We start from the raw sequence: 14,626 nt of genomic DNA, 5'->3' as shown, positions 1-14,626 counted from the left end.
ATGTCACATGATGGATGCCCAAGTTATGCCCGCTGACAATAAATCTATCTAGGAGAGCAGATTCAGCAAAACTAGGAGACATTATGTTCCTTAAACTAAGTTTGTAGTCTGGGGAAGATATCACTGTACCTCTCCAAGGACGCTAAGAAAACACAGAATAACTTTTCCCTTCTTCTTGTGGATAGGAAATCTTTTCCTTCTCAGAATCTACAATAGGAAGGGATTAATCACAGGCACCCAAACACACCTGTGCTTAGCCTGGCTACAGTGTTTGCAACTGCCAGGAAAACAGAAGGTTACTGACTTAATCACTTCCAGAGTTAAACACAACCTAAGACTTCTCAACAGCTGATAAAAATAAAGAGAAGCAAATTATATGCCTTAAAACATTTTCTTAAAGACAAATATTTAAGAAGATTTACTATAAACATTAAGAAATAATAGTAAAATAATATTGGAAAGAGTTTTCTAATTCCATTATTTTGATATACTAAAAGTTTGGATTTGGCTTAAAATTTTTTAAATTAGCACCAAACAGTGATTAAATAATATCACAATTTTTGACAAGCTCAAAGGAGAAAATGTTGTTTTTCCTTGTTCATTAGGGAGACAGGAAGACAATGGTGTACAACGGTTCATAAAATTTGGCCTCTGGAGTCAAACTGCTTGATTCAATTTCTGGCTTTACTTTCTACTACCTATGAGACTCTGGGCAAGGTATTTAATCTAAGCTTCAGGGTCTTCATCTATAAGATGAAGATAATTGTATCCACCTGCTGTGGTCTGAATATTTGTATCTCCCCACACTCCAAAATTCATGTTGAAATCCCAACTGTCAAGGTGACAATATTAGACAGTAGGGCCTTTGGTGGGTGATTAAGTCATAAGGGCACAGCCCTCATGAACGGGATTTGTGCCATTATAAAAGAGGCCCCAGAGAGCTGCCTTGCCTCTTCCACCATGTGAGAACACAATGAGAAGGCACCATCTATGAACCAGAAACCTCACCAGACACTGAATCTGCCAGCACCTTGATCCTGGACTTCCTAGTTTTCAGAAGTGTAAGAAATAAATTTATGTTGTTTATAAGCTACCTTGTCTATGGTATTTTGTTACGGCAGCCTGAACAGACTAAGATGCTTCCTTCATTGGATTGTCATACAATTTATGTTAATATATGTAAAAGTGTTTTGAACAGTGCCTGGCACATGGTAAATGCTAAGTAAGTGTTAGCTGTTATCATCCTCACCACAATCTTCACCACCCTCATCATCACTCACCGTCATTCACCACTCACCCTTACAACCCTGTATGACCATGCACCATCCAACCATCCTATCCCATCATCACCATCATCATTACCCACCACCACCACGTCTACCTTCACTAACCACCACCCACCTCAATCACCCTACAACTCACTATAGCCACTGACCGACTATCATATTCCACTGTCACTAGCATCATCACCATTCATCACCCACTATCACAGCTCCCACTACCACTCACCATTACCCACCATGAACACCCCTATCACCCACCATCATCTATCACCACCTACCATGAATGCTCCCATCATCTTGTATCTTATATCACTTTGATCTTTCATTGCTGAGCAGAGGTCACAAAAGTATCCAGAAAATCCTTTTGAATCACCTTTTGGACATAAGGACTTATAAAGGGCTTTGAGATCCCAAAGAAATCTATTTGTTACAATTTTCCCATTTCAAATGCCCTACCACTCTCATAAAGATCATGAACAACAACGATCATAACTGCAAGTTTATAAGGTTTCCGGCACTGGGCTAATCTGAGTTTTCCAGGGATTATTTCATTTAAGCCTCACAACTCCGTGAGGCATACATTATCATCATCTCTGTTTTACATATGAAAAAGCACTGGGGTTAGGTATTTTGACTAACTTGCTTAAATTCACACAATTAGCAAATGATAGAGCCAAATTCGAACCCAGGATACTCCACTCTCTAGCCCAAGCTCCTCCGTAACATTCTGTTGTGATTGAGCCACTATTCCTCCTCCTAAATATTAAGAAATATTCTTTTTTCTTTTTCATACTCTCCATATTTTTTTCATGCCTTTGCCTGTGGCAACCTACTGTGAAGTATTTGAGCTACCGATGGACTGCAAATCTACTTCGTTCTAATCTGTTGATTGACAGATTTCTATCCTATAAATTCAATTAAGGGTATCTCTATATGGGTACTGTACACAGAAAAATCAATACAATGTGACCCAAGCCAAGCTGATTACCTTCCATCTCAAAACATTTTGCTTCTTCTGACATCTTTATTTCTTTCCCTCTACCCTCAAAAATCTCTAAGCTTCAATGTGACCTCTGTTCCTTTTCTCTTAACATATCTAGGCTCAGCCATCATCATCACCATTCAGTTCTTGATATAGTTTGTATATTTGTCCCTGCCCAAATCTCATGTTGAACTGTAATCCCCAGTGCTGGAGGTGGGGCCCGGTGGGAGGTGTTTGAATCATGGGGGCAGATCCCTCACAGCTTGGTACTGTCTTCATGATAGTGAGTTCTTAAGAGATCTGGCCATTTATAGGTGTGGCACCTCCCCCTTGCCTTACACCTGCTTTCACCATAGGATGTGCCTATTCCCCCGTCACCTTCTGCCATAATTGAAAGCTCCCAGAGGCTTCACCAGAAGCCAAGCACATGCTAGCACCATGCTTCCTGTGAAGCCTGCAGAACCATGAGCCAATTAAACTTCTTTTATTAATAAATCACCCAGTTTCAGTTTTTTTTTTTTTTTTATAGCAATGCAAGAATGGCCTCATACTGAAAATTTGTATCAAAGACTGGGGTATTGCTATAAAGACACCTGAATATGTGGAAGCAGCTTCAGAACTGAGTAGGCAGCAGAGATTGAAAGCGTTTGAAGGGCTCAGAAGAAAATGACAGAAAGTTTAGAACTTCTTGAAGACTAGTTAAATGGTTGTGACCAAAATGCTGACAGTGAAGTCCAAGCTGCTGATGTTTCAGATGGAAATCAGGAACTTATTTGGAATTGGAGCAAAGATCATGCATATTATGCATTAGCAAAGAACTTGGCTGCATTGTGTTCATGCCTTAGGGATTGGTGGAAGTTTGAACTTGAGAGTGATGACCTAGGGTATCCTGGTGGAAGAAACTTCCAAGCAGCAAAGTGTTCAAGAAGTGGCATGGCTGCTTCTAACAACCTGTGTTCAGATGTGAGAATGAAGAAATGACCTAAAGTTGGAAATTTATTTAAACAAGAGCAGAGTGTAAAAGTTTGGAAAATTTGCACCTGGCCATGTGGCAGAGAAAGAAGTTTTTTCAGAAGAGGAAATCAAGCGGGATGTAGAGCAACTACTTACTAGAGATATGTGCATGACTAAAAAGGAGCCAAGCGGTAATATCCAAGACAATGAGGAAAAGGCCTCAAAGGCATTTCAGAGAAAATGCCTCAAAGGCAGCCCCGCCCATCACAGACCCAGAAGCTTAGGAGGGAAGAATTAATTTGTGGGCCAAGCCCCAGGGCAGCCTCATGACATTGCTCCCCATATATCCTGGCTGCTCCAACTCTAGCTGTGGCTCAAATGGGCCCAGCTATAGCTTGGGCTGCCACTTCGGAGAACACAAGCCATAACTCTTGGCAGCTTCCATGTAGTGCTAAGCCTGTAGGTATGCAAAATGCAATAGTGGAGAACACTTGTTAGCCTCCACCTAGATTTCAGAGGATGTGTGGAAAAGCCTGGGTCCTCAGGCAGAATCCTGCTGCAGGGGTGGAGCTCCACAGAATACCTCTACTAGGGCAGTACAGAGGGGAAATATGGGGTTGGAGGCTCCATGCAGAGTCCCTCCTGGGGTACTGCCTAGTGGAGCTGTGGGGAGGGGACTACCACTCTCCAGACCCCAGGATGGTAGATTCACTGGCATACTTATAGTCCCAGCTACTTGGAAGGCTGAGATGGGAGGATTGCTCGAGCCTGGGAGGTTGAAGCTGCAGTGAGCTGAGATTGCACCACTGCACTCCAGCCTGGGTGACAGAGCAAGACCCTGTCTCAAAAAAAAAAAAAAAAAAAAAAAGGTATGGCACCTCCAGCCTTTCCACTCTCTCTCTCTCTTCTTCCTGCTTTCACCATGTGACATGCCTGTTCCATCTTTGCCTTCTGCCATGATCAGAAGCTCCCTGAGTCTTCACCAGAAGTTTAGTAGATACCAGCACCATGCTTCCTATAAAGCCTGCAGAACTGTGAGCCAATTAAACCCCTTTTCTTAATAAATTATCAAGTCTCAGGTATTTATTTATAGCAATGCAAGAATGGCCTAATACAGTCCTATGAATTCTACCTCTGTAATTTCTTTGAAATGTATCTCTTCCAGTCCCTTTTACCCACACCCTAATAATTTATAAACTCATTATTCTAACCTGAGCATAGAACCCATGAGTTGGTATCAACCCATCAGTCTCTCTTTTGTTAAAAAGTTTTGCAGTTCTCTACACACTGAATCAATACTAAATTTTCAACTTGGCATTTAGGTTTTTCCCATTATAACCACCTACCTTTTAAACCTCATGTCTTACCACTGCCATCCACACAGCTACCCTCCAGACTGACAGATCATTGGGCATCTTAGTCTGTTTTGTGCTGCTATAGCAGAATATCAAAGACTAGGTAATTTATAAAATACAGAGGTTTATTTGGCTCATGGTTCTGGAGGCTGAGAAGTCCAACATCAAGGGGGTACATCTGTTATGGGCCTTCTTGCTGCATCATAACACGGCAGAAGGCATCACATGGCAAGAGAGTGTGCACAAGAAAGCAAGATATTGAACTTGTGGCCTCAAGCCATTTTATAATGGGCATTGATCCATTCATGAGGTGTTAGGTCCTCATGACCTAACACCTCCAATTAGGCCCCATCTCCCAACTCGTGGGATTGTTTCTAAAACATGCTTTTTAGGGGACACATTTAAACCATAGCACTAGGTTTCCTGAGCACAGCATGCTTTAGCCTTTGAGCCACTGTACAGGCTGCTCCTCAACTGAATCTATGTATTTGGAAACTCGACCTTTCAAAGCTTATCTCTAACATCACCTCCTCCATTAGGCCTTTTCTGATCTCCTCAATAAGTTTACCCTCTTGAACCCCTTCAGTGCTCTCTCCCTGCCTTACTCCACTTACTTTTATTGTAGTGATCTCCGTCCATGTCTACTCCCCTTAAAAGACTGAAAATTCTTTGAAAGGAGAAGCTGACATCCTTTGCCAAAACTAGACACGGCTATTGTTAGATATGAGTTCTAAATTTCTTTTCAAATAATTAATATGTCCGTATGTTCAATACTTTGCCTTCTACTTTTAAACTTCCTAGTAAAACAACCTTTTTCGATTACCTACTCCACCCTGAATCATTCTGATCACCTGCTCCACCCTAACTCATTCCGATTACCTGCTACCTGCTCTGTCCTGACTCCCACCAAAGCACTCACCCTGTCATTCTATTTAAATTAGCCAGTGGGAATTAGTTTAGCCTGTGTGGTCTAACCCTAGCCAATAGGGGAATGACACAGCAGCAGGCGCCACGTGCATCAGGAATAAGAACCCCTTGCCCTGCTTTGTCCAAATGTGCGCTCACCATTGCTCCATCTGTAAGGGTGCACCCTTCTATGGAAGTACCTTGCCTTGCTGAGAATTAAAAAGAAAATTTTATATTCAAGTGCTATCTCTTTTGCGGCATCGAAACTTTATATATATAACATTATTACAGAGACAAAATAAACATTAAACTAAAACCCACAAACATTTCTATTGATGGGTCAGTTTGCCAGAGTTTGTTGCATTATAAAATTGTAGTGCAAAAAATATATTGAAAAGATATAAAATGATCTGAAAACAAAAGGAGTGGACCAAACATTTTGGTCTGGAGTTTAGTTCAAAACGGGTGTACCTAACCCACAAAAGCAAGTGTTAGAATTTAGGCAGTCTGGGTAGGACAAGAGCCAGTGGATTCCTTTACCTCCACAATCCAGGTAGATGGTCTCATAAAATGACTCAAAAAGCTCTTGATCTTGACTGTGAAGGTGACCAAGATGAATAAATTGGTCCTGCCTTGATCGGATTTGTCTGCAAACAATCTATTTACGTAATTCGGCGAGCTGTATAAATTATTAATATCCAGTTCATACACCCACAAATTTGCTTTACTCCTACATTAACTCTGCATTAATTCTGGACATGTGATAATTTGGATACAAAGTGAACCAGGCTATTAGAAGTTACTCTAAAACTGCCCCCGAGAGAAGAAAATGGAGGTTAACAAAGCTGGTGATAAACACAGAAGGATGCAGTGATGAATACATGGAGAGAAGCAGAGAGAGTTGGTTAGGAAGTTGGGTGGGTGGGTCCCGGGGGAATAAAACACAACCACCTCAAGGCCTGAAATCTAACCTGGACAAGGAGAAAAGAAAACATTTAAATATTAAGACTATAGCATAGTATGGTGAAGAAAAGTAAGCAGGTGAAATGGGAGGGTAGAAAGACAATAAGAAAAAGCACATGGGAATATAATGATCACATTATGTCAACATATTTTGAGACAAATTCTTATACTTAGAATAATTGGCATGATTGTGTGTTAGCTGCAATCTCTCTTTGAGATCACCTAACCTGCTTAGTGCAATTTTTTAGCCCGGAACCCCAAACTGAGAAATGACAGAGGGACTATAACTATAATGTCAATACAAGTGAATTAGTATTATAACAAAAATTCTTGGAGACAAGGCTCATTTTCAAGAAAGTACCCCACTTATTTTACATAATATTCAGCATATCATTCCAGTGCAACTAAAGAATTCTGGTAGTGTTGGAATTCACTATAAATGGGAGGTAGATTGTATTATGAAGAATAATATTTAGGGTTGCTATAGCAATTCTTTTCTCCTGGGAGTTTACTTATCTTTTACGGCTACTCAGTTATACTTGATTTTATCCATCCATCCATCCATCCATCCATCCATCCATCCATCCATCCATCCATCGAACAGTCCAGGGATCTAGATGCACATATGCATTTAGCTCTGTGAAACAGGTGAGGTATCAACTATGATACTCATAAGGCCCCCTTTTACAGTGCAGAGAGATGACACGTCCAACCTCAGGCAGTGAGTTTCTTGCTGGATCTGGGACTAATGCTCAGTGCTCTGTTCACTGGACTCTACTCTTTATCCTTATCTGGCCTGATTCTCTGAGATTTCTCTTGCCAGCCACCAAACCCCTATTTTTGGATCAGAAGCAATGGAAAGGTATCCTTTTCCTTGTACGTATCCATGATCATGCTATTCTGGGTATAAAAGGTATGGAAAAATGTGGCACTCACTGTTCACGAAGACGGCAAACCTCAGGAAGGACAGGTAGCGTTCCCCTTCAATGGGGTTCCAGCCAACATCAGGGTATCCTTTGGCCAGAAGCATGGGGCAGCTCTGTAGGCCACAGCCTGCCAAGTAGGTCACCACCTGCCAGAAATAGTACAAAAGTGTTCTCTCATACGCATTAGGATGGCTATTAAAAAATACACCTCAAAAAATAACAAGTGATGGTTGAGGATGTGGAGAAGTTGGAACTCTTGTGCACTGCTGGTGAGAATGTAAAATGGTACAGCCACTGTGGAAAACAGTACTAGAGATCCTCAGAAAATTAAAATCAGAATTAATATATGATCCAGCAATTCCAGTTCTGGGTATATACCCCCAAATAATTGAAAGTTAAAATATGGAAGCAGCCCACGTGGCCATTGAAGGATGAATGAATGAATAAGCAAAATGTGATACATACGTACAATGGGATATTCAGCCTTAAATAGGAACAGAATTTTGATATATGCTACAATGTGATGAACGCTGAGGACACACGCTAAGTGAAATAAGCCAGTCACAAACTTATCCCGGCCCGCGGGATCGTCGAAGCAGGCCCTGGAGGAGGGAGTGGGAATTTGGGGAACAAGAGACACGAGAAATGGAGACAAGACAGTGCTCTGATCAAGTCTCGTTTAATGGCAGTAATGCAGTGCCTTATATACACTTGGAGAGGAAGGGGTTGGGCCAAGGCAGAAATGATCTCATTTCAGAGGGCGCGGCCAGGCAGGTTTCGGTTTCAACGGTGGGTCGTCATGTTGTGCCTGCGCTAGGAAGTAACCATTTTGCTACGAAGTAACAATTTTCGCGCGCGCGGGAAAGAGGGGTGAAGAAGAAGCAGGAAGAGCGCCATCTTGTGTGAGGTATTTAATACAGGGAAAAAGACAAATCTGGGAAGGAGGTGAGAGGTGGAAATGAATAGAGCTCAGGCGTCTAATCGTCAATAATTACTCGCTATGGCCGGGGCACGCAGCTCCGGACACAAACTGACCAATACTGTATCATTCCATTCTTATGAGGTAATGCGAGTAGTAAAACCCACAAAGACAAAGTAGAATGGCGGTTGCCAGGGACTTGGGGGAGGGGAGGGAAGAATGGAAAGTTATTGTGAAATGGATCTAGAATTTCAGTTTTACAAGATGGAAAGAGTTATGGAGATAGATGGTGGTGACAGTTCAAAAGTACTGAATACTACATATACAGTTAAAAAATTTCAAGATCGTAAAATATATATTTTGTATATTTTAACAAAATTTAAAAATAAATCTTACACATATATAAGAAACAAAAAAAGAACTGCTCAATTTTTTTTTTTTTTTTTTACTAGATAGCTATGAGGCCTGTGAAATTCTAAGAACTGAAAGGCTTCCATTTCCCTAGAGGCTAGAAAGAGCCTCCAATTCATTTTTTGTTTCCACGTAATTAACGAGATTGATTATCATTGTTATGTAGGAACACACCATGTACTGTCAGTGTCTGGTTTTTCCAGTTCTGGCGAGAGGGAGCTGTCATTTAAAAATAAGCCTAGCTAGCATACATCTGGGGAGATAACAGGGCAGAAAAAGAAGGGCCACTGGGGGCCGCCCATGTTCATTTGGCCATGGTATTGCAAGGCCACAATATTCAGTCACTGATTGACCCAGAGTGGGCCCCTGAGTAATCAGAGGAGTCTACTCTCGTTCTGCATCCACAACAGCTGTCCAAAGCCAGAAAAAGAGATCCTCGTCCATTAAGGACTGGGATTGGTGGTGATCTCTTTGCTTCCAGGTTACTAGACACTCATCATGAGATCTCTGTGCTAGGATCTTATAGATGATTTTAGATTCTGCTCTATGTTTCAGCAGCTATCAGGCAAAAAGCCTGGCAAATACACCTTGTTTAAAAAACGCAGTTGCTAATTTCATCTTTCATATTTTATGTATACACAGAGAAGAGGAGAATCCACAGTGCTCCAAAATCCTCAGAGTCAGGGATGGTGTTTTTAAGAATTTTTTTAACCCCCGGGGCCTAGCACATAGTAGCTGTTCAATAAACGTTTGTTCAATGAATCAGCTATTTACTGACGTCAAATATTCTATTTTGCGAGTATAATAAAAACAAGGGAAAACTCAGCAAGAATCTGTCACCACACTTTTTCCTTCTTAAACCAGTAAAGATAATATTCTGTTTAGAGTTCAGATTTGATTTTGTCTTTAAAATGTCAGGGAAGCATCAATAAGGGCCAGAATTGGGCAGAGTTTTCAAGATTGCAGGTGCAGATATTTCATAGGCTGCTATAATTGCCCATGAGAGAAAGGGGGAGAGAGAGAGAGAGAGAGAGAGAGAGAGAGAGAGAGAGAGAGAGAGAGTGAGTGTGTGTGTGTGTGTTTGCATGTGTACGTATGTGTATGTGTTGGGGTGTGGCTACTGTTCAATCCTCAACGACCTAATTTCTGTCGTGATCAATAGAAGGGAGAAATCCCAGCATAGCAGTCCTTTGCTGTTCTTTCCTGTGAAACAAACTTGGGTAATTTCCTGACACTGGGCTGAATAAAGTCTATGGCAGTGTGCTAAGCCACCCCAATTACTTGAAAACGGTGCGGCAAACCTCCTCTTTTACAGATTTCCTCAAGTGCCCATTTCTCCCCTCTCCCAGCTTGCTAGCCTGCATTCATCACATCTGACTTCTTCCAATGGAGGCTCCATGTCTTTGCTGAGCAACACTGTTTCAAAAGATGAACTGGGGCTGAGAACAGAATAGGGAGTTCAAAACCTTGTGTTATTTGCCTTGTCAAAGAAGACGCATTCAGCCGCTTTCACACAAGCATGGGTTATCATCACGCCACCTGAAACACTGAGCTATTTACTGCCATCTAAATGTATGAATAGTAGAGTTTGGCTGAGGTCTCTCCCACTAGAAGTAGAGCCCATGAATAGACACGGCATTGATGGAAGCTCTCATGCAAGGCACTGACAGTGGCATGGTGCTTGAGTCTCGGTGTGCATATGTAGGAGGTAGATGGTATCCTTCACAACACAGGCCTACAGGGCCTAACATTTCCGTCTGGTCTGGTCATTTTCACTTACTCCTTTTGCAGCTGGGAGGACTTATTAAAGTTAACCCTAACTTATATTGACTGGGACTTCTTTTAACAGACTTTTTTTTTTTTTGAGATGGAGTCTCGCTCTGTCACCCAGGCTCCCAGGCTGGAGTGCAGTGGCACGATCACGGCTCACTGTAACCTCTGCCTCCCAGGTTCAAACAATTCTCCTGCCTCAGCCTCCTGAGTAGCTGGGACTACAGGCACCCACCACCACTCCTGGCTAATTTTTGCTTTTTAGTAGAGATGGGGTTTCGCCATGTTGGACAGACTGGTCTTGAACTCCTGACCTCAAATGATTCACCTGCCTTAGCTTCCTGAAGTGCTGGGATTACAGGCATGAGCCACCGCATCTATCCTCTTTTAAAAGAATATTAAAAAGCAAGGTTCTTCTATTATGTAATGGGGTTGTTTGATAAATATCGTATTTGATAAGGTCAGTAAATAGATTCTTTCCTTGATTCCTGCTTTTAACTTAATGATTTATAAGGGACTCATCATTTCCTTATAATGATTTCTAAGGAAAATAATGATTTATAAGGAAAATAATGATTTATAAGTCCACTGGAAAAATTTACTGAATCTGACAAAATCATAAAAATACTTTTACTTAAATTTATTTGCCACCTCAAAATATTATTCTAAAAATGTCTCTTTGATATTTCAAAATACTTTAAAGAACAAAATAAAATGACCAACTCAGAGACAAACTCCGTCTGTCACGGGCTAAATGGTCTCCCCCAAATGTCACATGTGGAAGCCCTAACTGCCAGTATCCCAGAATGTTTCTGTATTTGGAGATAGGAGCTGTAAAGAGGTGACCAAGTTAAACTGAGTTGTTGGGGTCATGTCCTTAAAGAGGAGGAAATCTGATCACAGAGAGAGATACCAAGGATACGTGCACACAAAGAAAAGACCACGTGAGGACACGGCAAAACAGTGGCCATCTGCAAGCAGGGAAGTGAAGCCTCAGAAGAAACCAAATCTGCCCAGACCTTGATCGTGGACTTCGAACTTCCAGAACTGTGAGAAAATACATTTCCGATGTTTATGTCACCCAACCTGTGGTACTTTGTTCTGGCAGCCCCAGCAAAGTAATATCCTCTCTTACTACAACCCATTAGAAATATGGGTTCCTCCCATTAGAAATACGCTGCATAAACACGGGCGTTTTGTCTGTCTGGTTCATGATAAGCCCTCGGTAATTATCAGTTGAATGCATTTGAAATGGAATTTACTAACTCAAAAATGTCAATGAATTATTGGTGGGTAATTATCATCTCATCTTAATAGATCAGACATGGTTTTGCAGCTTGGCCAATGATTCTCTGCCAAGGCCTGAAACAGCAGAATCTTCGTGAGCGGTAAATCTATGTGGTCTGTGCGGCTGCCTCAGCCAGAGGAAGGCCGTCTGCTGCCATCATCGTTTCATCAAGACATCCCCTCTCTCTCGTTCCTCACCCTGTCTTCTTTGAGCCAACTCACCTTCACTGCATGACAGGAAGAAAAAACTACGTATTTATTTCTCAGTGTTCCCTCTCGGCTTCTCAGACACTACATTTTCCGGGTTTTCTCATCCTCTTGGCTGCTCCTCCTCATGTTTTTTGTTGGTGCCTTTTCCTCGGTGACTCCCTTAAATATGCTGGCGGTCCTCAGGGCTCTGGCCTGGCTATGCTTCTCTTCTTGCTCCAGACCAGCCGCCGGAGTCGCCTCATGTACCCCCAGAGCTTCAGCCATCCTCTGTGCACTCCCTCTGCAGCTCAGAGAGCTCTCCTGAGATTTGCTGCCACGCAGTCAACTCCCTACTTGGCACTGCCATTTGGGAGCCTGGGGGCTCCTTAAACTTGACAGAACCCAGACTCATGGCCGGCCTCCTCAGATCTGCTCTACCTCCTGCACTCCTTAGAGGAAAACACGGGCTGAACTGACATCGAATTCATGGCTGCCATTTGTCCTCTGACAGATAGGTCCCCTGGCTTCAAACACTTCTCACACCCACTGCATCAATATGAATTGAAGCCAGCACAGTCTTGGGCTTTGATTACCGCATAAACTCTCCGCCTTGCCTCAGGACTTATTTCTGTTCCAATCAGTTCATCTTACTGAAACTGGGGTGTTTTCTAACATACGAATCGTACCGTGTTGCCCCTTTGCCTAACACGCTCCAGTGGTTTCCACCACTCTTGGCTCTACGGTGACCTCCTGTAACACAATGAGTAGGAGCACAGCCTCTGGAGCCCAACGCTCTCAATGCCTGGCTGTGCCACTGACTATCCACATGACACTGAGGATGCCACCCAATCTCTTTATGCCTCCACCTCCTTGCCCATAACTGGCAGGCAATCATGAAAGGGCTTGATCTGAGGATCACGTGAGTTCATCTGCGGGAAGCATTCAGAATAAAGCCTGGCAGAGTGTATGGGCATGAATTTTCTTACTAATAGAAACGGTAGCATAAAGTTCAATTCCTCACTGCTTCTGCCTCATTCTTACCACATCCCCCAGGCACTCTGTGCTTCAGTCATACCCAGTCTCCTACTCCCCAGCACGCCATGCTGGGATCACCCAACAACGTGGCTGATCAGCTTCTACCCATCCCTCGGGTCACCACTGTTTCTGAGTGACCTTCCTAATCCACTAGGCAGGCTCAGGTGCCCTTTTCCGCGTGCTCCCAAACCCCCTACACAATGATGACCTTTGACTTGTCTGTGACTTGCCCATGTCCCTCCCCTCTACACCGCCTCCCATCCCCCCACTCCCAGATTGCTCTTTCCCACACTCAGAAAGTCGCACTGTGAGTCCTGCCAGCCCTCCGGTCAAGGACATCACTGAAAGAAAGGGATGGGGAAAAGATGTAGTGAGGCAGCCCCAACCATCGCCACCACCAGGAGCTTCATTCACCCTCCCTGCGGAGGGCAGCTCAGTTTGTCTCATTTGCACATGGAAAGGACTCTGATTATACAGTATTCTGCCATGTCTCTTCCTTCCATAGGTAAATTTATAAATTTATAAATTACACAGAACTTTATTAGGAACCACGGGCATCTGGTGATGTTCCATGTAGACCAATGAGGCTGGGCTTCCACATACGAACAGCAGTGCCCACGTATCCATGTCTCTGAACGTGGCTACCTGTGCTCACAGGAGATCCCTTGGTCATACTCGTTGTGCTGCTACCGGTTACTCACATTCTTCCACGCTTTCCCTACACGCCCACCAAGATGAGGATACAGTGACGGAGACTCCATCCGTGGTCTGTGTATCCTTAGCTCAGCTGCACTACAGGCGGAAGAGAGCAGCACCACATTGCCTCCCCAAGGCCAGTTACCTTCTCCAGGTCTGGTTCCTCCAAGCCCAGCGCTAACTCGTTGTTGTCCATCACAGAGGACGCTGCCACATCCAGCGGGGTGGATCCCCTCATCGACGGGGAGGCTGAGGGAGGACGGGAGAATTAGCAAGAAAGGGACAGAGGAAGACACTCGGCACCGAGCTGAGACTGCAGTGCACATAAGTGGACAGGAGAGGGCAGCAAACACATTGAAACCTGGTTTACACGACCGTTCTCCAACAGGACAGTGCACTTGAGTTAAGAACAGCTCTATTAGCTAATCTTCCTCCCCACATTCATTACCATGAATATGAATTAATAGAAAATCGGTTCACACTACCAGCCCGGACCATGTATTTCCAAGTGCTTTTCTAACGCAAAACTTCTTGAGGCCCCCATATCAGATACCACTTGACCAACAAAGCCCAGTGGAACTCGGGTATTTCTGGGGTTACCACCTGGAGTTTAAAAATAGCATCAAACAGCATTAGCTCATATAGTTTCACCAGGTCACCAATGTTGTTTTTGACTTGTTTGTTTGGTTCTCAGGCTAGAATTAAGAAAAACTTCAGGTGGCATTTTACAAAAAGGTTAGTAGCCTGAGGTTGCATTTGAGAAATAAAAACCACTGAAACTTCAGTTTTCAAGTGGAAGTATTTGTGTATGCCACAAATTCATTTCGTTTATATCCAGAACAATGAGTAAGACATATGCACTGACTTGTTTTTCTAGTGGTGGTGGTGGTGGATTTACACTGTTTATCCACGATTGCTCTTGGCCAGTCTGCCTCCTGGCTAAGGAAAGC

General features: G+C 43.1%; 1 protein-coding gene across 4 annotated transcripts in view; it reads right to left on the bottom strand.

The window, feature by feature from the left end:
* RYR3 (ryanodine receptor 3) overlaps positions 1-14,626 on the bottom strand; it is a 551,601-nt gene that overhangs the window by 153,158 nt on the left and 383,817 nt on the right. For all 4 annotated transcript variants that reach the window (XM_073012013.1, XM_073012015.1, XM_073012014.1 and 1 more), the window contains exons 42-43: positions 13,822-13,925; positions 7,380-7,515 (exon numbers count right to left, since the gene is read on the bottom strand). In XM_073012013.1, the coding sequence (XP_072868114.1) occupies positions 7,380-7,515; positions 13,822-13,925 (240 nt within the window). The remainder of the gene's footprint in view (positions 1-7,379; positions 7,516-13,821; positions 13,926-14,626) is intronic.

Source organism: Chlorocebus sabaeus, chromosome 26, assembly GCF_047675955.1.
Source record: "Chlorocebus sabaeus isolate Y175 chromosome 26, mChlSab1.0.hap1, whole genome shotgun sequence".
NCBI classification, from domain to species: domain Eukaryota; kingdom Metazoa; phylum Chordata; class Mammalia; order Primates; family Cercopithecidae; genus Chlorocebus; species Chlorocebus sabaeus.
The sequence above is the reverse complement of the archived record's forward strand: the minus strand, read 5'-3'. Positions and strand labels throughout refer to the sequence as shown.